The sequence below is a fragment of the Lampris incognitus genome, chromosome 17, assembly GCF_029633865.1.
Source record: "Lampris incognitus isolate fLamInc1 chromosome 17, fLamInc1.hap2, whole genome shotgun sequence".
Taxonomy (NCBI): Eukaryota; Metazoa; Chordata; class Actinopteri; order Lampriformes; family Lampridae; genus Lampris; species Lampris incognitus.
The window spans coordinates 4,313,647-4,339,047 of record NC_079227.1 but is presented as its reverse complement, the minus strand read 5'-3'; the positions used below and the strand labels follow the sequence as shown (position 1 = coordinate 4,339,047).

Below are 25,401 nucleotides of genomic sequence, written 5' to 3'. Positions count from 1 at the left end.
GGGGCGGTCTTTATGTTCTGTGGGTTACACTTAAATGTTGCAGTTACACCAACCAAACTGCCGTTGTTGTGAGAAATGGGCCGTGTGGTCGTCACGGTGTTTGAGTGACCTTTCACCAACAAACGAGCCGAGAAGGTCAATAATTAAACTCAAGCCAGGCTTTTGGTGGACGTTCCCGTTTACAGACGTATTTGCACTTGTCTCATACACAATCCCACGCAGCAACCTTTCTTCCTTCCTCCTCCTCCTCCTCCTCCTCCTCCGGAGGTACTGAAGGATTTCACACCCTGTGCTCCATCCGCCTCAGCGCCGCACAGCAGTCAGTCATTACACACATGTAAACACCAGCCAACACCACCCTATCTTAGTGGTGCCAGACCAGGAAGCCCTCCAGGCAGGTACTTGCTGGTGTGTGGCAACCAGACCCTCCTGCTCTCCTGCTGAACTCGCCCGTCTCGCACTTTGGGTAAACAGCCGGGTCGTTAGAGCAGATATCAGTAAGATTTGCCATCAATCAATCTTCTGCAGACTCACTCAAACAGTGTTATCAGTTAAGGGCACCAAGATCTGGAATAACCCCCCTGCTGCAAGACGGGGATGCCCCACATCCCCCACCTTTAAAGACCATTTTAAACAATGGCTCGTTACACCGAGTTTGGGATCGTTTTTAATCGGTGTGAGGTCAGTCCAGCTTCGTCCTGCTGACTGTATCAGTCACTTGTGTGCTATGTGTGTGTCTCATGGTTTATGTTGTGTTGTATTGTATTGTGGTGTATTGTACTGTATTGTATTGTGTTGTACTGTATTGTATTGTACTGTATTGTATTGTATTGTATTGTGGTGTATTGTACTGTATTGTATTGTGTTGTACTGTATTGTATTGTATTGTACTGTATTGTATTGTATTGTATTGTACTTTATTGTGGTGTATTGTATTGTATTGTATTGTGTTGTGGTGTATTGTGGTGTATTGTGTTGTATTGTATTGTGGTGTATTGTATTGTATTGTACTTTATTATGTTGTGTTGTATTGTATTGTGTTGTATATTGTACTGTATTGTATTGTGTTGTGGTGTATTGTGGTGTATTGTGTTGTGGTGTATTGTGGTGTATTGTGTTGTATTGTATTGTGGTGTATTGTGGTGTATTGTATTGTGTTGTGGTGTATTGTGGTGTATTGTGTTGTATTGTGGTGTATTGTGGTGTATTGTATTGTGTTGTGGTGTATTGTGGTGTATTGTGTTGTGGTGTATTGTGGTGTATTGTGGTGTATTGTACTGTATTGTACTTTATTGTGGTGTATTGTATTGTATTGTATTGTATTGTATTGTATTGTATTGTACTGTATTGTATTGTATTGTATTGTGTTGTACTGTATTGTGGTGTATTGTATTGTATTGTATTGTGGTGTATTGTATTGTATTGTACTTCATTGTGGTGTATTGTATTGTATTGTATTGTATTGTATTGTACTTTATTGTGGTGTATTGTATTGTATTGTATTGTATTGTACTGTATTGTACTGTATTGTGGTGTATTGTATTGTATTGTATTGTGGTGTATTGTACTGTATTGTATTGTATTGTATTGTATTGTATTGTATTGTATTGTATTGTGTCGTGGTGTACTGTATTGTATTGTATTGTATTGTATTGTATTGTATTGTATTGTGTCGCGGTGTACTGTATTGTATTGTATTGTATTGTATTGTATTGTGGTGTATTGTATTGTATTGTATTGTATTGTGTTGTATTGTATTGTATTGTATTGTGGTGTATTGTATTGTATTGTATTGTATTGTGTCGTGGTGTACTGTATTGTATTGTATTGTATTGTGGTGTATTGTATTGTATTGTATTGTGTCGTGGTGTACTGTATTGTATTGTATTGTATTGTATTGTGGTGTATTGTATTGTATTGTATTGTATTGTGGTGTATTGTATTGTATTGTGTTGTATTGTATTGTATTGTGTTGTATTGTATTGTGTCGTGGTGTACTGTATTGTATTGTATTGTGGTGTATTGTATTGTATTGTATTGTGGTGTATTGTATTGTATTGTGTTGTATTGTGTTGTATTGTATTGTATTGTGTTGTTTTGTATTGTATTGTATTGTATTGTGGTGTATTGTGTTGTATTGTATTGTGTTGTATTGTATTGCATTGTATTGTATTGTATTGTGGTGTATTGTGTTGTATTGTATTGTGTTGTATTGTGTTGTGTTGTGTTGTATTGTATTGTATTTTATTGTATTGTGGTGTATTGTATTGTAATTGTATTGTATTGTAATATGTATTGTGGTGTATTGTATTGTATAGTATTGTAATTGTGGTGTATTGTATTGTATTGTGGTGTATTGTATTCTATTGTGGTTGTATCGTATTGTATTGTATTGTATTGTATTGTATTGTATTGAGGTGAATTGTATTGTGGTGTATTGTGTTGTGTTGTATTGTGTTGTATTGTGGTGTATTGTATTGTGTTGTATTGTATTGTATTGTATTGTGGTGTATTGTATACGTATTGTATTGTATTGTATTGTATTGTGGTGTATGGTGTTGTGGTGTATTGTATTGTGGTGTATTGTATTGTATTGTATTGTGGTGTATTGTATTGTATTGTATTGTATTGTATTGTGGTGTATTGTATTGTATTGTATTGTGGTGTATTGTGTTGTGGTGTATTGTGTTGTGGTGTATTGTATTGTGGTGTATTGTATTGTGGTGTATTGTACTTGTATTGTATTGTGGTGTATTGTATTGTATTGTATTGTGGTGTATTGTATTGTGGTGTATTGTGTTGTGAGTGTTATCACATCTCTTTTTGCTTTGACCTGCCTAGAGACGATGGATGTAAAATGAAGCAGTGTTGCTACAATCCGGCAGGTTACATGTGTATCTGTGATACCAGTGTTCATTAGTATGCGCTGTCCCTAATTAAACAAACTAACAGTAGAACTAGAAGCGGATGATAAGACCCTGAAGCGCTGGGGTTGGTGGCCTGGACGGCCGCGGGAGAGTCAGGAGAGCGTGCAGGATGAAGGGTGTTTTAATGGACGTCTTGTGGCTGAATATCACATCTTCTCCAGTGTGTAGACACACAGAGATCCATAAACATGCTGCCATGTAAACCCACTTAACTCTCATTCTTTATACTCCATCAGTACGGTTGTGGACCGGGTCTGGTCTGGTGTGCTCTGGGTTAATCTGGTCTGGTCTGGTGGTCTGGTCTGGTCTGGTGTGATCTGGGCTGATTTGGTCTGGTCTGGTCTGGCCTGGTGTAGTCTGGTCTTGTGTAGTCTGGGCTGATGTGGTCTGGTCTGGTGTAGTCTGGGCTGATGTGGTCTGGTCTGGTGGTGTGGTCTGGTGTGCTCTGGTCTGGTGGTCTGGTCTGGTCTGGTGTGATCTGGGCTGATTTGGTCTGGTCTGGTCTGGTCTGGTGGTCCGGTCTTGTGTAGTCTGGGCTGATGTGGTCTGGTCTGGTGTAGTCTGGCTGATGTGGTCTGGTCTGGCGGTCTGGTCTGGCGTAGTCTGGGCTGATGTGGTCTGGTCTGGGACTTCAAAACATAATTTTAGTGACCCTCAGATAGGCAGGATATACAAGTGCAAGGAGAGATGTTTATCTGAAGTCCAGCAGAAGACAAGATCTCAAAGCAAAACCCAAGTCAGAGGGGAGATATAAGCTCAGCAACATGTGGCTCAAAAACAGCGATGGAAAAACTAAAGGCGGAACCGCGAGAGGTGAAAATGTCCAGAAGGCATTCAGAGCCCTGCCCCGCTAGTTGTGCTCGGCTCAGTCTCATACAGGTCACCGTAGTTCGGAGACTCCAGTATAGCAAGGCTCGGCTCAGTGGATGGAAGTGGTGAGGGATGTTCCCCAGCCCCTCGTGATTTGGCTCATATGTTCTGGTCATGTCCCAAACTAACTGGCTTCTGGCCTTCATTTTTAACATGATTCAGAGATTTTGAAGTTGAGAATTTGTCCGTCCCCTCACGCAGCTGTCTCTGGTAGACCCCCAGACGAAATCAGCTGTCCCATCTAATGTTTATTGCCTTTGCCTCTTTAATCGCCCGTAGAACAATCCTCATCTTTGGAAATCCTCTCAGCCACCCTCCATTAAAGCCTGGCTACGGGACATTTTGTTTCTGCTTGAACTGGAAGAAATAAAGTTCACAGTGACGGGCTCCTCTCATAGGTTTTACCTCACTGGAAGCCATTGATTTGATATGTTGATGGCCTCCCTCCTGGCGAGGTCGGCGCCATAGAAATGGGGCTTGGGCCGGCCTGGGGTGAGGGGGGACCCTGCGGCTTGCCCCCCACATGCACAGCCAGCAGCTACCCCACCTCATAAAAACCCCAAAAAGACCATTAAAATGGCTCAGATGCAAGTACAGCAGTTACTCTTTTATTTATCTACTCGCTTCTTCGTTGTATTTTGTTTATTTTGTATTGTTTTTTATCTGACTTGTTTTCTTCTTTTCTCATGTTTACATTTAACCCATTGTAATGTGGTTTGATTCTGTTCCGAGACGGGGCTGCGGGAAGGGTAGGAGTAGATAGAGGGGAGCAGGAGTAGCTAGAGGGGAGCAGAAGTAGCTAGAGGGGAGTAGATAGAGGGAGCAGGAGTAGATAGAGGGGAGCAGGAGTAGCTAGAGGGGGGCAGGAGTAGCTAGAGGGGAGCAGGGGGAGCTAGAGGGGAGTAGATAGAGGGAGCAGGAGTAGATAGAGGGGAGCAGGGGTAGCTAGAGGGGAGCAGGGGTAGCTAGAGGGGGGCAGGAGTAGCTGGAGGGGAGCAGGGGGAGCTAGAGGGGAGTAGAGATAGAGGGGAGCAGGAGTAGATAGAGGGGAGCAGGGGTAGCTAGAGGGGAGCAGGGGTAGCTAGAGGGGGGCAGGACTAGATAGAGGGGAGCAGGGGTAGCAAGAGGGGAGAAGGAGTACCTAGAGGGGAACAGGGGTAGCTAGAGGGGAGCAGGGGTAGGTAGAGGGGAGCAGGAGTAGCTAGAGGGGGAGCAGGAGTAGCTAGAGGGAGCAGGGTAGCAGAGGGGAGCAGGGTAGTAGAGGGGAGCAGGAGTAGCTAGAGGGGAGCAGGAGTAGCTAGAGGGGAGCAGGGGTAGCTAGAGGGGAGCAGGAGGGGAGCAGGGGTAGCTAGAGGGGAGCAGTGAGGGCAGCAGGGGTAGCTGGAGGGGAGCAGGGGTAGCTAGAGGGGAGCAGGAGGGGGGCAGGGTAGCTAGAGGGGAGCAGGAGGGGAGCAGGGGTAGCTAGAGGGGAGCAGGAGTAGCAGGAGGGGGGCAGGGGTAGCTAGAGGGAGCAGGAGGGGAGCAGGGGTAGCTAGAGGGGAGCAGGAGTAGCAGGAGGGGGCAGGGTAGCTAGAGGGGAGCAGGAGGGGGGTAAATGGGATTCGGGGGTGTTAATATATATATACAATATCCGAGTCTGTCAGCTGGAGTCGTTCAGTTCGGTTTGTTTTCCTTAAAAAGAAAAGAGAAGAAGAAAAGAAAGAAGAAGAAAAGAAAAGAAGAAGACTGCCTGAGGGGCAGAGAGACGGGGGGAGGGGGGAGGGAGAACAAAGGGCGATTGAGAGCTAGTGATGGACGGGTGTGGTGAGTAATAAGACGGCAGGGCCGCGGGGCTCTGGAATGAGGACGTGGGCGGGACATTAATGACTCATCATCATCATCATCATCATCATCATCATCATCATCATCCTTCAAGACCCGTCAGGTACAAGGCTTTACGTGACTTTAGCTTGTCTCTCCTTTCCAGGTGAGTGCCGGACCTCGCGCGATGACACCCGTCAGGAACCAGGAACACGCGCTTCATTTGTTGTCGTTTCGTTTCATGTACAAACCAAAGGACACGCCCCCTCCCCTCCCCACCTCCCCTCCCCTCCCCTCCCCTCCGCTCAGGGGGCGTTCGCGTTCTTTTTAAACTTCGTTACATTTCGTGACGTAGTAAGCCCAACCGGCCGACTCCAGGTCAGCGGTGGTCTTGCAAGGTGCAGGGCGGATTTAAAACAGTAGGTGGCGTGTTGAGCCATTCTTAACCCGTGACGTCTGATAAAGTCGCTAAGAAGCGTCAGCGTTAACACCAGCGCCGCTGTGTCTCATCACGTACCGTCATATCACACAAACACGTTAAGAGCTTAGCCTCCCCCCACCATTTTCTCCCCCAATTGACCCTTAGCTAAGCACCGCCCCCTTAGCTAAGCCCCACCTCCTTAGCTAAGCCCCACCTTCTTAGCTAAGGTCCGCCTCTTAGCTAAGGCCCGCTCCCTTAGCTAAACCCCGCTCCCCTTAGCTAAGCCCCGCTCCCCTTACTAAGCCCCGCCTCCTTAACTAAGCCCCGCCTCTTAATTAAAGCCCCCCCTTAGCTAATCCCCGCTCCCCTTATCTAAGCCCCGCCCCCTTAAATAAGCCCCATTCCCTTATCTAAGCAACGCCCCCTTAGCTAAGCTCCGCCCCTTAGCTAAGCACCGCCCCCTTATCTAAGCATCGTCCCCTTAGCTAAGCCCCGCCCCTTATCAACCGTTGTCACATTATTTTACGGTTAATGAAAGTAATTCCTTACCTTGGAGCAGACAAAGCTGTGCTTGTTGATCTCTGAGGGGTTCCACTGGATTTGGGGACGTCCACATGGCTTTATCCACACTTTCCAGGGTTTGGGTTTGGTTTTGGAAAGGGAGAGAAACGTACATCTCCTCCCAGCCTCCCCGGGTAACGAGTGTCACTGCCACAGGTGCCCCAGGCACAGCGTTTAACCACAACCAGCTGAAAGTCCACAAAACCAGCTGCAACATGAAGAACATCTGCAACTTCCGCATCGGAGTCGACGGAGCGCCGCCATGACAGTGTCGGACCTCTGTCGGAGCCTGTCCCATGCTGCGCTGTGACTGGCCAGTCTGCGTTTCGGGGCGTGGCTTAGCGAAGGGCGACATTACCCCACTCTTCCGAGCCGTCCCGGTCTCTGCTCCTCCCCCTCTGCCGATCCGGGGAGGGCTGCAGACTACCACATGCCTCCTCCCATACATGTGGAGTCGCCAGCCGCTTCTTTTCACCTGACGGTGAGGAGTTTCACCAGGGGGACGTAGCACATGGGAGGATCCAAACAACTGTACAACCACAAAATAAAGGGACTTTCCGCATTTCTGCTCCCGGTGTGGGAAGATGGCGGCACAAACTGATGTTTACAATGGCCTCATTTAGTACCGGGGGGGGGGGGTGTAAACTTACATTTGTGGCGGCCTCACACGGTACCGTCCATGCAGTGTCTTTGTCCATGTCTGCATCTAAGTTTGTCTCCGTTTGGTGGCTGGGAGAGCTGGTGCTGGATCGGCTGGGAGAGCTGGTGCTGGATCGGCTGGGAGAGCTGGTGCTGGATCGGCTGGGAAAGCTGGCGCTGGATCAGCTGAGAAAGCTGGTGCTGGATCAGCTGGGAGAGCTGGTGCTGGATCGGCTGGGAAAGCTGGCACTGGATCAGCTGGGAAAGCTGGCGCTGGATCAGCTGGGAGAGCTGGTGCTGGATCGGCTGGGAGAGCTGGTGCTGGATCGGCTGGGAGAGCTGGTGCTGGATCAGCTTGGAGAGCTCGGTCTGTGGCGTCCTGTGGGCCCAGGGACCACGGCCCTGCCTGGAGCTGTGCTTGAAGAGGAAACGCCGAGGGCGGTCTGACAGGACGTGGAAGCGGGGCAGGCTAAGCTAACTGCTAGCCCATGCAGACTGGCAGTTCTGACGCCATCCTGGCTGGAGTTCCTTCTCCTGGACAGGGATTTATTTTTTTTGTTGCTTAGTTTGGATATGTGTGTTGTAGTGTGGATATGTGTGTTGTAGTGTGGATATGTGTGTCATAGTGTGGATATGTGTGTCGTAGTGTGGATATGTGTGTCGTAGTGTGGATATGTGTGTCGTAGTGTGGATATGTGTGTCGTAGTGTGGATATGTGTGTCGTAGTGTGGATATGTGTGTTGTAGTGTGGATGTGTGTGTTGTAGTGTGGATATGTGTGTTGTAGTGTGGATATATGTGTGTCGTAGTGTGGATATGTGTGTCGTAGTGTGGATATGTGTGTTGTAGTGTGGATATGTGTGTCGTAGTGTGGATATGTGTGTCGTAGTGTGGATATGTGTGTCGTAGTGTGGATATGTGTGTTGTAGTGTGTATATGTGTGTTGTAGTGTGGATGTGTGTGTCGTAGTGTGGATATGTGTGTTGTAGTGTGGATATGTGTGTTGTAGTGTGGATATGTGTGTTGTAGTGTGGATGTGTGTGTCGTAGTGTGGATATGTGTGTTGTAGTGTGGATATGTGTGTTGTAGTGTGGATGTGTGTGTCGTAGTGTGGATATGTGTGTCGTAGTGTGGATATGTGTGTCGTAGTGTGGATATATGTGTCGTAGTGTGGATATATGTGTGTCGTAGTGTGGATATGTGTGTTGTAGTGTGGATGTGTGTGTTGTAGTGTGGATATGTGTGTCATAGTGTGGATATGTGTGTCGTAGTGTGGATATATGTGTGTCGTAGTGTGGATATGTGTGTTGTAGTGTGGATATGTGTGTCGTAGTGTGGATATATGTGTGTCGTAGTGTGGATATGTGTGTTGTAGTGTGGATGTGTGTGTTGTAGTGTGGATATGTGTGTTGTAGTGTGGATATGTGTGTTGTAGTGTGGATATGTGTGTTGTAGTGTGGATATGTGTGTCATAGTGTGGATATGTGTGTCGTAGTGTGGATATATGTGTGTCGTAGTGTGGATATGTGTGTCGTAGTGTGGATATGTGTGTCGTAGTGTGGATATATGTGTGTCGTAGTGTGGATATGTGTGTTGTAGTGTGGATGTGTGTGTTGTAGTGTGGATATGTGTGTTGTAGTGTGGATATGTGTGTCGTAGTGTGGATATGTGTGTCGTAGTGTGGATATGTGTGTTGTAGTGTGGATATGTGTGTCGTAGTGTGGATATGTGTGTCGTAGTGTGGATATGTGTGTCGTAGTGTGGATATGTGTGTTGTAGTGTGTATATGTGTGTTGTAGTGTGGATGTGTGTGTCGTAGTGTGTATATGTGTGTCGTAGTGTGGATATGTGTGTCGTAGTGTGGATATGTGTGTTGTAGTGTGGATATGTGTGTTGTACTGTGGATATGTGTGTTGTAGTGTGGATATGTGTGTCATAGTGTGGATATGTGTGTCGTAGTGTGGATATATGTGTGTCGTAGTGTGGATATGTGTGTCGTAGTGTGGATATGTGTGTCGTAGTGTGGATATATGTGTGTCGTAGTGTGGATATGTGTGTTGTAGTGTGGATGTGTGTGTTGTAGTGTGGATATGTGTGTTGTAGTGTGGATATGTGTGTCGTAGTGTAGATATGTGTGTTGTAGTGTGGATGTGTGTGTTGTAGTGTGGATGTGTGTGTCGTAGTGTGGATATATGTGTGTTGTAGTGTGGATATGTGTGTTGTAGTGTGGATATGTGTGTTGTAGTGTGGATGTGTGTGTTGTAGTGTGGATATGTGTGTGTCGTAGTGTGGATATGTGTGTTGTAGTGTGTGTTGCGCTGCTGTGGGCCGGGGAACTGATATCTCACTTCATTTCATGTGCAGCAGGACATGCAGGGCAGTGCTGCTGATTCCTGACTTCCTTCTCGTCTGGTGCCGGTCCTTCCACATGACTTGTTCCCGCTGGACTTGATTTGGACTCGGCGCTTAAAGACTTGGACGGGACCGGTCCTGTCACCGCTGTATTGCGCAAGTCAAGGTGTCTGACTCATCCAACGTTCGTGTCTTTGGGTTGAAGAAGGACCCAACCAACAGAAAACGCGGGCCATGTAGACGGGACCTAGTGGAGCTGAAGTACTGGGCATCGAGCCAAACCACCACATAGCCATGCCAGACCAGGGTCGCCACGCCAGACCAGGGTCGCCACGCCAGACCAGGGTCGCCACGCCAGACCAGGGTCGCCACGCCAGACCAGGGTCACCACGCCAGACCAGGGTCACCACGCCAGCCCAGGGTCGCCATGCCAGACCAGGGTCGCCATGCCAGACCAGGGTCGCCATGCCAGACCAGGGTCACCACGCCAGACCAGGGTCGCCATGCCAGACCAGGGTCGCCATGCCAGACCAGGGTCACCACGCCAGACCAGGGTCGCCATGCCAGACCAGGGTCGCCATGCCAGACCAGGGTCGCCACGCCAGACCAGGGTCACCATGCCAGACCAGGGTCGCCACGCCAGACCAGGGTCACCACGCCGTCGGCTTGAAAGAGCCTCTCTGTTTCCTCACCATCCGTCACCTCGGCTGCATGTGGCTGGACAACTTCCTCTGCACGCCGCAGGTGTTACACGAAGACGTTTAATCACCGCGTGTCAGGAACTGCTCGACCCGTCTGGAGGCCAGGAATGCAGGTTCACACAGAACCACCAGCCACACTTGGCTCACATTTAACATCACGTTTTGACTCGAGGCTTGGCACTTGTGCCACCCTGGCGTCTCTGTCCGGCGTTGAAGGTGCCGGGGGGGTCCGACGTCCAACATCTTCTTTCCGAGGACACGATACATGCGAGGGACACGAGAGAGACCGGCTGTTGTCCGTCTGGGTTTCAAATAAAACCACCCTCTTCCCTCTTTCTCGCACTACCTTGTCCTTGGTCAGGACTGGACTCGCTGGGTTGCTTTACACCCGTGTCTTTGTTGTACGGTTTTTGCTTTTGTTGTCGTATGCGCTCTGAAGTTGTTTCCGACTGAGCTGCAGCTGGTGCGTGAAAGGTGTTGTAGAGATATGGTTCATCACTCTCTTGTTATTGCAACTGTTAATTAACAAACTGGGACAGCAGCCTCGGGCCTGTCTGTCTCATGGGAACACCTGCAGCAGGGGTGACTGAGCTGGTTTGGCAGATGGTTGCTCCTTTGATTGACACTGAGTGAAGCCAATGGAAGGATACGAAGACATCCTTTAGTCCCGCCCCCTCAACCTACAGTTGATTGCCAGTTTTTTATATATATATATATATATATATATATATATGGTATATATATGAGGATTTGGTCCACCGTCTTATCCTGAAATAAAGAATTGTTTTTCTTTACAAACGTTTGAGTGAGTGTGTCAGAGTCAGTTTCACTTTTGTCGCTGGTGTGTGTTCACGTGGGAGGAATTTGAGGTGGTATGTTGCTCTCAGTTACAAGTACTGAATACACTGCGGCTTTAAGTAACGAAGGAAAAATAAACACATGATTAAAAGTAAAGATATGACAAAACAAAACAAGGGTATGGTATGAGTGCTGATGCAAGTATGAGCAGTATTCAAGGTGTGTTGTCGTAGAGATGTATGAGGCGTAGGCCATACGGCAAAACACATCCTACATCCTACATACTGCATACTGCATACTGCATACAGTAAATCACATACTACTACCACATGCCACATACTTCATGCCTCACAGTAACCAGGTTCTAGTTACTGGGGTTGAGAAGGGCGAGGCACAGCGAGACCGATGCAGGGCTGCAGAGAGTTGGAAACTCTAAATGTCATCACTGGGCATGATACTGCAGGGGTGGTTTGGTGACATGAGGGTTGGAGATGGGGCGTATTCAGCTCTAATGCTCATTAACGCTAACAGCCTTGTTCTAAACTCCTATGTCATTTCATCAGACATCTGTTTGAGTGATTTGACTTGTGTGTATCTGCATAACGATTTTGTGATTGTCGAACCCCGGATCCAGGAGGAACAATCCGGATTCTGTCCTGGCCTTGGAACAATGGACCAACTCTACTCTTGAAAGGGGTGCTGAGGAGGCAGTCTACATGTGTTTTGTGGACTTGGAGAAGGTTTACGACCGTGTACCCCGGGGCACTCTGTGGGGGGTACTGCGGGAGTATGGGGTACTGGGGCAGTTGCTACAAGCCATCCGGTCCTTGTATAGCCAAAGTGAGAGCTGTGTCCGCATTCTCGGCACAAAGCACCTACGTCGGTGGGTATCGGACTTCGCCAAAGTTGTCCCTTGTCTCCGACTCCGTTAGTGATATTCATGGAGTGTGTCCGTTTTGGGAACCTCAGAATTGCATAAGAGTCAGCACCTCCAAGTCTGAGGCCATGGTTCTCTACTGGAAAATGGTGGACTGCTCCCTCCGGGCTGGGGACGAGTTGTTGCCTCAAGTGAAGGAGTTCAAGTATCTCGGGGTCTTGTTCACGAGTGAGGGGAGGATGGAGCGGGAGATTGACAGGTGGATTGGTGCAGCATCAGCAGTAATGTGGACGTTGTACCGGACCGTTGTGGTGAAGAGGGAGCTGAGCCAGAAGGCAAAGCTCTCAATTTACCAGTTAGTCTTCATCCCAACCCTCACCTATGGTCATGAGCTTTGGGTCCCAACCCTCACCTGTGGTCATGAGCTTTGGGTAGTGACCAAGAGGGTGAGATCGCAGATACAAGAGGCTGAAATGAGTTTCCTCCGTAGGGTGTCTGGGCTCAGCCTTAGAGATAGGGTGAGGAGCTCGGACATCCGGAGGGAGCTCGGAGTAGAGCCGCTGCTCCTTCACGTCAAAATGAGCCAGTTGAGGTGGTTCGGGCATCTGATCAGGATGCCTCCTGGGCACCTTCCTTTGGAGGTTTACCGGGCACGTCCAACTGGGAGGAGACCCCGGGGTAGACCCAGAACTTGCTGGAGGGACTACATGTCCAGTCTGGCCTGGGAAGGCCTTGGGGGATCCCCCAGGAGGAGCTGGAGGGTGTTGCTGGGGAGAGGGACATCTGGAGTGCCCTACTTAGCTTGCTGCAACCGCAAGGGGCTGATGATGAACTGAGATGAGATTGTGTGTGTGTGTGTGTGTGTGTGTGTGTGTGTGTGTGTGTGTGTGTGTGTGTGTGTGTTGATACGTATGAAGCGGTTGGTAGTTGTGTGTGTTAAGAGATAGCTACGTCATTAGCACTGTGATGCAACATCTTGTTGTTGAGCTGTTTTACCTGAAGCCTCCCAAAAGGCCTGTTTAACATTAGATCCGTGTGCATCTTAACTTCTGGAGTGATTCTGAATTGCTGGCTCATCTAGAACAGAGTAAGCATCACCTGTCTTGCTTAAGACGTTGCTACTGGTCTTATTCCAGCTGCTTAAGTATCGGTCCTTTTCTCTATACATCTGCTGCTGGTTCCGAGTGGGAACTAGTGGGATCTTATTCTAGCTGTAGCTCTTTTTTTCACCTAGTGTGTCCTTAAATATGTCTTGTTGCCTGGCTGTTTTGACTTAGCTATCCTTTCAGCGTATACATATATTCCTTGGTAACTTGCTGTTTGCCGTTTTAATTGTATTGTGTGAGGTTTGATAGAGTTTTACATAAGTGACCAGTTTCTGGCCAACAGGCCTAGTTTCAGTTTACCTCTGGCCAATTGGGTGTTAAGTGGCCAGGGTGTGGCCTTCACTCCTGGCAGACAGTTAGCAGTCAGTGTTCTTTAAATCACTGCTGCTACTGGGACGCGGCAGCTTCCAAGTGTCAGGCACACAGGCCTAGGTTGAACGAAGGCTAGCACGACTTTTTCAAGCCAAGACTTCGTCAAGCACGGACTGCTGTTTTTACATCCGGTCAGTCATCTGTATCTTGTGTACCTAGTGTAGACTATGTCTGGTTGCGCCGTCGCTCAGAGGCCCCCGCTGCCGATCGGCCCGGTCCCGGCTCGGTTCTGTCCTGGCCCCACAGTGGTGGACAGAACTCCCCACTGATGTCAGGACAGCGGAGTCGCTGCCCATCTTTCAGCACAGGATGAAAACTCCCCTCTTCAAGAGCTACCACCCTGTTACTTGCTCTTAGCACTTATTGTGTTCACTCATTTAAAACAGAAATCTCTTTCTTGCGCTTTTACTGTAGCACTGGTTTTGCTCTTAGATGCTTGTTTAGATGCACTTATGACCTCTGATGACTAGTAGTTCTCCTGACTTCCTACGTCACATGATGCTCTTATTGTAAGTCACCTTGGATAAAAGCGTCGGCTAAAGGACTGTAATGTCATGTCATGTCATGTCATGTATAGATTACACGCCCAAATCTTTCATATATTTATAATCCCCGCAAATCTGTCCTACACTAACCATGTTCTCCCCACTTGGAAAAGAAAATTACAAATACCCAATCTCATGTCTCACACCTTTTCATCATACACGCAGATGTAATGGGTGACTTGTTAACAGAGCCGTGTGGTCCAGGAGGGGTTTGGTTCCATCTCTGGTTCAGTTTGGACTTTATTGACTTTGTAATTGTCAGAATCATGCCTCATGAAGCTGTACTGTGACCTGCTGAGAGTTTTATTGAGTTTTACACACATTAATACAGACAGAACCAATACAATCCAGAGCAGAGAGCAAACAGGAAAGAATAGTTTCATATTCCATTTAGAGTAACTTTTCAATGAGACAGTAACACTTCCATCAAACACACGTGAAGGATGGGAAGAGATGAGCTTCTTTAGACTTACAACGACTGGTAATTACACTGAGCATATTGCAGTGTATTGAAGAGTCATATTACACAAAACACCGCATATCATTTATTATAACTTGTCTTCGTCTAATCTTTTAATGGACAGATTGTCAAATTATTTAACTCCAAACCAGTCTCATATACACAGAGGGATTTGTCCACATGTGGAGAAGTTCAAAAAGCTGAGGGCGATTCGGCCATGTTAAATGTAGGGGAGATAGTTTTACGTAACATAAGAAGAACAAGAAAGGTCAAAGATCTCACAGTACCAATAATGTAGATACGTACAAAAAGGTAGGACTTACTATTTACAAGTAGTATAATTCATTTCAGCTTCACAACAGGACGAAAACAGCATTGTACTGTAATGTAGTTCCCGTTAAAGACAACATGGAGCGCCGTTCAGGGCGTAGCTCGTATGACTGAGTACAGCAGGATATTGGGGCGGGGCTAAATGTAGGGAGGGATGTGATCCGATTGGACGGAGCACAACATTTGATGACATTATTGGTTGGAACGTTGCTCGCCCGCCCACTCGGAATTGGTGACACAATCACAAAAATTTGTCTGTTTTAGAGACGTTAAGGATTAGATTTTGAAGCTGAATTTGGTGATTTTAGCATTAGTTGTTGTATGGGAAAGTAGCTAACAATGTAAAAAAAAGTCCATTTTTTCATGTTGTCTTTAACAACAGGCAGCTACATTGATAAGTAACTTCACCATCAGACCACCCCGCCTCCAGTTTCTTGATCTGACCCTGGTGACCGTTCAACTCCGATAGCAAGTCGGCTACCAGAACAGATCTGGGCCCTAGCGGCTCTGGATGGTTTCCTGTTGAGGCAGAAGCCGGATCCTGGAGGCCACGGCAGCCTTGCGAGTCATGGTGCTGCAGCGGGTCAGAATTTCCTGGGCTTTGGGTCTGGGAGGAACCCTGGGGACCACGGACACCGTCAGGCCACTTTCAGGCCCGTCTGAACCAGAACTATCTGCAGCACTGTTGGAGCGGAGATGAATGGTGGAGAGGCTGAGATCCAGGCTGCTGTGGCCGCTGTCGGCGTTCTCAACGCGGGGTGAGGACGTGCGGTTGTCTGAGCTGTTTTCTTCGGCTCTTGTAGAGGACTCGCTGCTTGAAGAGCTTCTCGAGGAGAAGCTGGAGAGGGTGGATGCAGTGCTGACGCTGCTCTTGCGGCTGTTCGGGTTGGAGACGACCCTCTGCTCCCGGTTTGGGAAAACTGCGTTGGACTGGGTCTCTGACAGAACATCCAGCGAGTGGGTCTTGTAGAGCTTGGGCACCATGTGGGACTCGTGTCTCCCCTGAGCTGGGGACGGATCAGGGTCACCAGCTTGGTGTGCCCTCGCAGGGAAATCGAAGGAGCTGCCGTGCGCTGAACTGAGAGCTTCCAAGTTCAGCGTGGAGCAGTGCATCATCCGCTGCAGGCTGTGAAGACCCGCCTGCGGGTTGCTGTACGGTTTCAGGTACATGGAGGGGACATAACCAGCTTTACCATTGAATCTGGGGGGGGGGGAAAGTATACGAAGAAAAGGAGCGGTTATTATTTTAGCATGCAAAACATCAAACCGCAATGAGTAAAGCTGTGCACACAGCTGTAAAGCTCAGCTGTGTGCACATGAGACTCACAATATCTGCAGTTAGAAGTTTGATTTCCAAAGCATCCTACAAAACGTGTGCTCCTGGTGCTTCACATTTGTTCATCGTTAATCTCTTCTGACAACCATCACCGTTTATACCACCTGTTTTCACCTCCAGTGCAAAAACTGTTTTGGCTCTTATTTGTGGATTTTCTGTTATTTTGGCATTTCCAGCCAGTCCGCTTTACTCACAACTTTAGCATAGCAGTGGCTTGGTAGAGATTCGGCCCATCTATTCCCCACAGGAGGATAAAAAGCCGAAACAGTGGGATGAGGTGTTGTTTCTCTCATGTCGCTCCAACTCAACATGCCCTGTGGCCTTTATGTGCTGAGCGAAGTCAGAGAAATGTTCATTCATAGAAACGCGGATCACCTTTTCCCCTGTGGATAAAGTGACATCTGTCTTCACGGGTCCAGGGGCTCTCAAATTCGCCCCTTGGGGGACAACCCAGTACATCTGGTTTACGGTTCCCCTGTCTACTCCAGCTGTTTAATCAGGGAGTTTTCAAAATCTGACAGGTGAAGGTATTCGACCCCAGAAGAATGGAGCAAAGCGGTACTGGCGGGCCCTGAGGACCTGATTGAAAACCACTGCCGTATTTTATTCTGCTTGTTTGCAGACAGTTTGGTACCTGATGAGCCACCAGCCGTTGTCTGACTTCCTCAACACTTTCACCACGGAGCCGATGGCCAAGGGGAGCTCGTCGTGCTTCTTGGTGACGTAGTTCCTCACAGCACAATACAGAAGACCTGCACACCCACACACACACACAAATGTTAAGCATGCGAACAAAAAACCCCAAACATTTAAAGGAAACTGGAGTCCTTTGGACAAATAATCACCTCGACCAAACATGTGTTGTGTGATCTAGAATGAAAGCGGAACTTTGTGCAGTCTTGCATCAACCTGCGTGCATCATACCACTGTGTTGTATCAGGAAAGGTTTGGATGGTGCCGAGCTTCAGGCAGCCCAGCATGAGTCGAGAGACGCTGGGTCGTGTGTGGAGGTGTGAGTGTAAACCGTCTCGGAGGATAAGACGTACTCCGCTAATGACCCCCTCATCTTCATCAGGGATTATAAAAGACTGTATGAGACTGGGGCCGGGCTCTGGAGGCCCTGTCTTCGGCATGGTTTTCCTTTAACCTGGTCCCATGGAAAACCCCAGCATGGAATGTGATAGAAGAATCTTTCTCTGGGGCGAAACAGATTATAGGTTGCTGGAAGAATGCTGCCCTGTGTTGGCTATTCAGAACAACCTGCGGGGCTGCGGGGTTGCGGGGCTGCATGGCTGCGGGGCTGCAGGGCTGCATGGCTGCGGGGCTGCATGGCTGCATGGCTGCGGGGCTGCATGGCTGCGGGGCTGCGGGGCTGCGGGGCTGCATGGCTGCGGGGCTGCGGGGCCGCGGGGCTGCATGGCTGCGGGGCTGCATGGCTGCGGGGCTGCGGGGGCTGCAGGGCTGCATGGCTGCGGGGCTGCGGGGCTGCATGGCTGCGGGGCTGCATGGTTGCGGGGGCTGCGGGGGCTGCGGGGCTGCGGGGCTGCGGGGCTGCGGGGCTGCATGGCTGCGGGGCTGCAGGGCTGCATGGCTGCGGGGCTGCGGGGGCTGCGGGGCTGCATGGCTGCGGGGCTGCGGGGCTGCATGGCTGCATGGCTGCGGGGCTGCATGGCTGCGGAGCTACGGGGCTGCATGGCTGCGGGGCTGCGGGGCTGCATGGCTGCATGGCTGCGGGGCTGCATGGCTGCGGAGCTACGGGGCTGCATGGCTGCGGGGCTGTGGGGCTGCATGGCTGCGGGGCTGCGGGGGCTGCGGGGCTGCATGGCTGCATGGCTGCGGGGCTGCAGGGCTGCATGGCTGCGGGGCTGCGGGGCCGCGGGGCTGCATCACATAGCGGGCCATGAATAGATAACAGGTCGGTCCCAGCTCACGCAGAATACTGCAGCCAGAGAGCTGACGGGGACTCGCTACACCTGTACTGAAGCACGCCTCGTGTGTGTGTGTGTGTGTGATTGTTTAATGTTTCCATGTTTTACTGTGAAGCACATGGAGCGTACCTGTGTATGAAATGTGCTATACAAACAGTAAACTTGACTTGACTTCATGGACCGCATGAGAAGACAAGTCAAAGAGGCGGTCTCGTCAGAACCACGACCGGAAGAGAGACATTAAACACAGACATTGTTGGCTTGTTCTGTATTAACGTGTCGGCGTAACTCGGAGTGGATGGGAGTAAAAATCAAACGGACCTCCTTCAGCAAGCACATCATCATCATCCTCCTCCTCCTCCTCTTCCTCACACATCTCCAGGTAGGGGGCCGGGAACCAGGCCAGACATTTATCCTCATTCTCCACCAGCCACCATCCTGGAGAGAAAAACAAACCAAACAAGAAGGTGACTGACCAGATAAACCGGAACACACACTGAGCCGGATCAAAAAAGCCTGACCGCTTGAAACTTGTGGGAGGAGAGAGTGCATTGAAACTCTTCTCGTGTCTCTCTACAACTAATGAAGTGCCGTTGAATAAGACCTTTGACCTTGATGTTGGAGATGAGAGGGGTGGCTTATGTGTAACTCAAAGTTAAAATTGGGTCAGCTGAAAACTAGACGAGCTGGTTGTCGGGGTTGAAACCTGCAGGATCTTTGATGAGCACGTCCAGCTTCTCAGCCAGGCCAACTTTAAACGGGCGGTTTTTGGTGTCCTTGGTCTCGTACGCCGCCACGCAGCGGTACATCTGGGTCACGAATGGCTGGGTGACGTTTCCCACCGCGCGCGAGCTGCCGGCACCCCCGTCCGGCGCGTCCGGCGCGTCCCCTGATGGCATGATCATGATGCTGCGGAGGGGAGAGAAGCACCGGCTGAGATTTCATCGGTGCTGAGCATCGGGCGAGAGCTGAATGAGCTAAACCAAAAGTGCATAATTTCATGTAATGGAAAATTAGTTTGATATTTTGTTGTCCTGCTTAAAAAATTGTTGGCTAAGTCTGCACATGGATATTATCTTCAGTGGGTTTTGCGTATACTTTAAAAGATGCAAGACTTTCCACAGTGAGTAACACAGCAGTGACAGTGACTGTAGGAGAAAATTGAAGTTAACTTAAATAAATGCTCAGTAGAAAACAAACATCTTCATATCGACAGGCGTATGTGGATGTGGCCGCATGTTCCCAGTAACTTCTAATATTCAAGCATGAATTTGGGTGTGTTCAGCCAGTGCGTGCTGGAGCCTTTAACGAGTGGAATTGGACCAGGGTGAACTGACACCTTTACTGGTTCCCATTTCGCAGCGAGCTTCCCCAAAACCTCCTAACTAACCCGGAAGGGGTGTGAGGTAGGCATTTCAGCTGTGGTGCTATCAAATGGTGGGAGGGTTCGCCTCTAGAGGCTCCGGGCCTTATCCACAGACTGAGGCTCTAACCCAGGGGTGGGCAGTCTTATCCAGGAAGGGCCGGTGTGGGTGAAGGTTTTTGTTCCAACCAAGCAGTTACACACCTGATCCCACTAATCAACCAGTAGAGTCTTTGCTGAGGAACCTGATCAGGAGACACAGGTGTGTAACTGCTTGGTTGGAACAAAAACCTGCACCCACACCGGCCCTTTCTGGATAAGACTGCCCACCCTGGCAACCTCTTCATGGCCAGGGGGCAGTAACCAACCCCTCCAGTCGCCCTACCTGTTCTTGGTGAAGTCCGGCTGCAGATCGTGTTCCTTGGGCATGAAGAAGTGCGTGACCTCTGAACTCTGGGTCACGGTGAGGTCACACCTCATCAGATCGCAGCAGTATCTCTCCAGGAACCTCATCCGACGCACCGACCGGCTGGAACCTTTCTGCTGCAGGCTGCTCCTCATGGCCCCCCCTGAGAGATGAGGATGAGGAGGATCATGATGAAGAGAAAAACGTCAGTAATAGTCATTACAGCAACAACACAAATCCTTACGACTATTCCTTAGAGTGAAAGGGTTAGGAGTCTTCACCTCCCCGTTGAGTTATGGAGACAAACGAGTTCTCGACCTGTTGTCTTTTACAAAACTTGTTTGAAACACTTTCAGTGAAGACAGTTTGCCAAGTCCTTCAAACTGTCCACGAAGACAGACAGAGATAAAGTCATGCTCGGGGACCATCGTTAACTTACCTTTGAATTTCGGGATCATCCTCTCATCTTTCCGTAAGGAGAATTTCTTTTTCAGCTGCCGCTGTTGAACACAGAAAGAGTTTGGATGCTGAACATAAAAGAGTTTGGGTGCTGAACATAAAAGAGTTTGGGTGCTGAAAATAAAAGAGTTTGGGAGCTGAATATAAAAGAGTTTGGGTGCTGAATATAAAAGAGGTTGGGTGCTGAATATAAAAGAGTTTGGGAGCTGAATATAAAAGAGTTTGGATGCTGAATATAAAAGAGTTTGGGTGCTGAATATAAAAGAGTTTGGGAGCTGAATATAAAAGAGTTTGGATGCTGAATATTAAAGTTTGGGAGCTGAATATAAAAGAGTTTGGATGCTGAATATAACAGAGTTTGGGAGCTGAATATAAAAGTTTGGGAGCTGAATATAAAAGAGTTGGGATGCTGAACATAAAAGAGTTTGGGAGCTGAACATAAAAGAGTTTGGGTGCTGAATATAAAAGAGTTTGGATGCTGAATATAAAATAGTTTGGATGCTGAACATAAAAGAGTTTGGGTGCTGAATATAAAAGAGTTTGGATGCTGAATATAAAAGAGTTTGGGTGCTGAATATAAAAGAGTTTGTATGCTGAATATAAAGGAGTTTGGATGCTGAATATAAAAGAGTTTGGATGCTGTATATAAAAGAGTTTGGATGCTGAACATAAAAGAGTTTGGGTGCTGAATATAAAAGAGTTTGGGTGCTGAATATAAAAGAGTTTGGATGCTGAACATAAAAGAGTTTGGGTGCTGAATATAAAAGAGTTTGGGTGCTGAACATAAAAGAGTTTGGGTGCTGAATATAAAAGAGTTTGGATGCTGAATATAAAAGTTTGGGAGCTGAATATAAAAGAGTTTGGATGCTGAATATAAAAGAGTTTGGGTGCTGAATATAAAAGAGTTTGGATGCTGAATATAAAAGAGTTTGGATGCTGAATATAAAAGAGTTTGGATGCTGAACATAAAAGAGTTTGGGTGCTGAATATAAAAGAGTTTGGGTGCTGAATATAAAAGAGTTTGGGTGCTGAATATAAAAGAGTTTGGGTGCTGAGTATAAAAGAGTTTGGATGCTGAATATAAAAGAGTTTGGATGCTGAATATAAAAGAGTTTGGATGCTGAATATAAAAGAGTTTGGATGCTGAACATAAAAGAGTTTGGGTGCTGAATATAAAAGAGTTTGGATGCTGAATATAAAAGAGTTTGGGAGCTGAATATAAAAGAGTTTGTATGCTGAATATAAAAGAGTTTGGATGCTGAATATAAAAGAGTTTGGGTGCTGAATATAAAAGAGTTTGGATGCTGAATATAAAATAGTTTGGATGCTGAACATAAAAGAGTTTGGGTGCTGAATATAAAAGAGTTTGGGTGCTGAATATAAAAGAGTTTGGATGCTGAATATAAAATAGTTTGGATGCTGAATATAAAAGAGTTTGGATGCTGAATATAAAAGGGTTTGGATGCTGAATATAAAAGTTTGGGAGCTGAATATAAAAGAGTTTGGATGCTGAATATAAAAGAGTTTGGGTGCTGAATATAAAAGAGTTTGGGTGCTGAATATAAAAGAGTTTGGATGCTGAATATAAAAGAGTTTGGATGCTGAACATAAAAGAGTTTGGGTGCTGAATATAAAAGAGTTTGGGTGCTGAATATAAAAGAGTTTGGGTGCTGAATATAAAAGAGTTTGGGTGCTGAGTATAAAAGAGTTTGGATGCTGAATATAAAAGAGTTTGGATGCTGAATATAAAAGAGTTTGGATGCTGAATATAAAAGAGTTTGGATGCTGAACATAAAAGAGTTTGGGTGCTGAATATAAAAGAGTTTGGGTGCTGAATATAAAAGAGTTTGGGAGCTGAATATAAAAGAGTTTGGGTGCTGAATATAAAAGAGTTTGGGAGCTGAATATAAAAGAGTTTGGATGCTGAATATTAAAGTTTGGGAGCTGAATATAAAAGAGTTTGGATGCTGAATATAACAGAGTTTGGGAGCTGAATATAAAAGTTTGGGAGCTGAATATAAAAGAGTTTGGGAGCGGAATATAAAAGAGTTTGGGTGCTGAATATAAAAGAGTTTGGGTGCTGAATATAAAAGAGTTTGGATGCTGAATATAAAATAGTTTGGATGCTGAATATAAAAGAGCTTGGGAGCTGAATATAAAAGAGTTTGGGAGCTGAATATAAAAGAGTCTGGGTGCTGAATATAAAAGAGTTTGGGAGCTGAATATAAAAGAGTTTGGGAGCTGAACATAAAAGAGTTTGGGTACTGAATATAAAAGAGTTTGGGTGCTGAATATAAAAGAGTTTGGGAGCTGAATATAAAAGAGTTTGGGAGCTGAACATAAAAGAGTTTGGGTACTGAATATAAAAGAGTTTGGATGCTGAATATAAAAGAGTTTGGATGCTGAATATAAAAGAGTTTGGATGCTGAATATAAAAGAGTTTGGGTGCTGAATATAAAAGAATTTGGATGCTGAATATAAAAGAATTTGGATGCTGAATATAAAAGAGTTTGGGAACTGAATATAAAAGTTTGGATGCTGAATATAAAAGAGTTTGGATACTGAATATAAAATAGTTTGGATGCTGAACATAAAAGAGTTTGGGTGCTGAATATAAAAGAGTTTGGATGCTGAATATAAAAGAGTTTGGGTGCTGAATATAAAAGAGTTTGGATGCTGAACATAAAAGAGTTTGGGAGCTGAACATAAAAGAGTTTGGATGCTGAATATAAAAGAGTTTGGGTGCTGAATATAAAAGAGTTTGGGTGCTGAATATAAAAGAGTTTGTATGCTGAATATAAAAGTGTTTGGATGCTGAATATAAAAGAGTTTGGATGCTGTATATAAAAGAGTTTGGGAGCTGAATATAAAAGAGTTTGGATGCTGAATATAAAAGGGTTTGGATGCTGAATATAAAAGTTTGGGAGCTGAATATAAAAGAGTTTGGGTGCTGAATATAAAAGAGTTTGGATGCTGAATATAAAATAGTTTGGATGCTGAATATAAAAGAGTTTGGATGCTGTATATAAAAGAGTTTGGGAGCTGAATATAAAAGAGTTTGGATGCTGAATATAAAAGGGTTTGGATGCTGAATATAAAAGTTTGGGAGCTGAATATAAAAGAGTTTGGGTGCTGAATATAAAAGAGTTTGGATGCTGAATATAAAATAGTTTGGATGCTGAATATAAAAGAGTTTGGATGCTGAATATAAAAGAGTTTGGATGCTGTATATAAAAGAGTTTGGGTGCTGAACATAAAAGAGTTTGGGTGCTGAATATAAAAGAGTTTGGATGCTGTATATAAAAGAGTTTGGGAGCTGAATATAAAAGAGTTTGGGTGCTGAATATAAAAGAGTTTGGGTGCTGAATATAAAAGAGTTTGGGTGCTGTATATAAAAGAGTTTGGGAGCTGAATATAAAAGTTTGGATGCTGAATATAAAATAGTTTGGATGCTGAACATAAAAGAGTTTGGGTGCTGAATATAAAAGAGTTTGGATGCTGAATATAAAAGAGTTTGGGTGCTGAATATAAAAGAGTTTGGATGCTGAACATAAAAGAGTTTGGGAGCTGAATATAAAAGAGTTTGGATGCTGAATATAAAAGAGTTTGGATGCTGAATATAACAAAGTTTGGGAGCTGAATATAAAAGAGTTTGGGAGCTGAATATAAAAGAGTTTGGGAGCGGAATATAAAAGAGTTTGGGTGCTGAATATAAAAGAGTTTGGGTGCTGAATATAAAAGAGTTTGGATGCTGAATATAAAAGAGTTTGGATGCTGAATATAAAAGAGCTTGGGAGCTGAATATAAAAGAGTTTGGGAGCTGAATATAAAAGAGTTTGGGTGCTGAATATAAAAGAGTTTGGATGCTGAATATAAAAGAGTTTGGATGCTGAATATAAAAGAGTTTGGGTGCTGAATATAAAAGAATTTGGATGCTGAATATAAAAGAGTTTGGGAACTGAATATAAAAGTTTGGATGCTGAATATAAAAGAGTTTGGATACTGAATATAAAATAGTTTGGATGCTGAACATAAAAGAGTTTGGGTGCTGAATATAAAAGAGTTTGGATGCTGAATATAAAAGAGTTTGGGTGCTGAATATAAAAGAGTTTGGATGCTGAACATAAAAGAGTTTGGGAGCTGAATATAAAAGAGTTTGGATGCTGAACATAAAAGAGTTTGGGTGCTGAATATAAAAGAGTTTGGATGCTGAATATAAAAGAGTTTGGATGCTGAATATAAAAGAGTTTGGGTGCATAATATAAAAGGGTTTGGTTGCTGAATATAAAAGGGTTTGGTTGCTGAATATAAAAGTTTGGGAGCGGAATATAAAAGAGTTTGGATGCTGAATATAAAAGAGTTTGGATGCTGAATATAAAAGAGTTTGGATGCTGAATATAAAAGAGTTTGAGTGCTGAATATAAAAGAGTTTGGGTGCTGAATATAAAAGAGTTTGGATGCTGAATATAAAAGAGTTTGAGTGCTGAATATAAAAGAGTTTGGGTGCTGAATATAAAAGAGTTTTGGTGCTGAATATAACAGAGCTTGGGTGGGGTCTTCATGAACGACACGTGTGATGGATATATAGTAATTACATCTAAAAACAATTACATCTAAGACACGAGTACTTTATGATCGAGACCGTTTCGTTGTACTCACGTGAAATCTTTTGAAATCCTGGAAGGACCTGTAGACTACCATCTCGCTGTCGTCGGACCATACAACCGACAGCAGAAACATCTGGAAAGTGTTAAACCCATCAGCACATGTTTCTCATCAACCTTTAACAGACGTGTGATGCGTTGGGTTTCGAACCTCACCTTCACCTCGGGTGCGTCTCGGTACATCACTCCGATGACGCGCACTCCGCGCGCAGAACGCTGCCGGTCCACCATGCCTGCGCTCCAGCACAGATCCGTTCTCTCGGAGGACGGGTGAGGACCGGTGAGGACAGGTGAGGACGGGTAGGGACGGGTGAGGACCGGTGAGGACAGGTCAGGACCGGTGAGGACAGGTGAGGACGGGTGAGAACAGGTGAGGACCGGTGAGGACAGGTGAGGACAGGTGAGGACAGGTCAGGACCGGTGAGGACCGGTGAGGACAGGTCAGGACCGGTGAGGAAAGGTGCGTCGAGAAGCTCTGTTCGTCCAC

The 25,401-nt window shown here is 46.4% G+C and overlaps 1 protein-coding gene across 1 annotated transcript; it reads right to left on the bottom strand.

The window, feature by feature from the left end:
• Positions 1-15,177: 15,177 nt before the first annotated feature.
• LOC130127992 (NADPH oxidase organizer 1-like) lies at positions 15,178-25,201 on the bottom strand. The gene is made up of 8 exons (XM_056297702.1): positions 25,071-25,201; positions 24,910-24,990; positions 20,231-20,291; positions 19,771-19,954; positions 18,729-18,931; positions 18,344-18,460; positions 16,729-16,846; positions 15,178-15,959 (listed from the first exon to the last, which is right to left on the bottom strand). The coding sequence occupies exons 1-8, from the start codon at positions 25,143-25,145 to the stop codon at positions 15,257-15,259; spliced, it is 1,542 nt and encodes a 513-aa protein (XP_056153677.1). The 5' UTR covers positions 25,146-25,201; the 3' UTR covers positions 15,178-15,256.
• Positions 25,202-25,401: the final 200 nt, after the last annotated feature.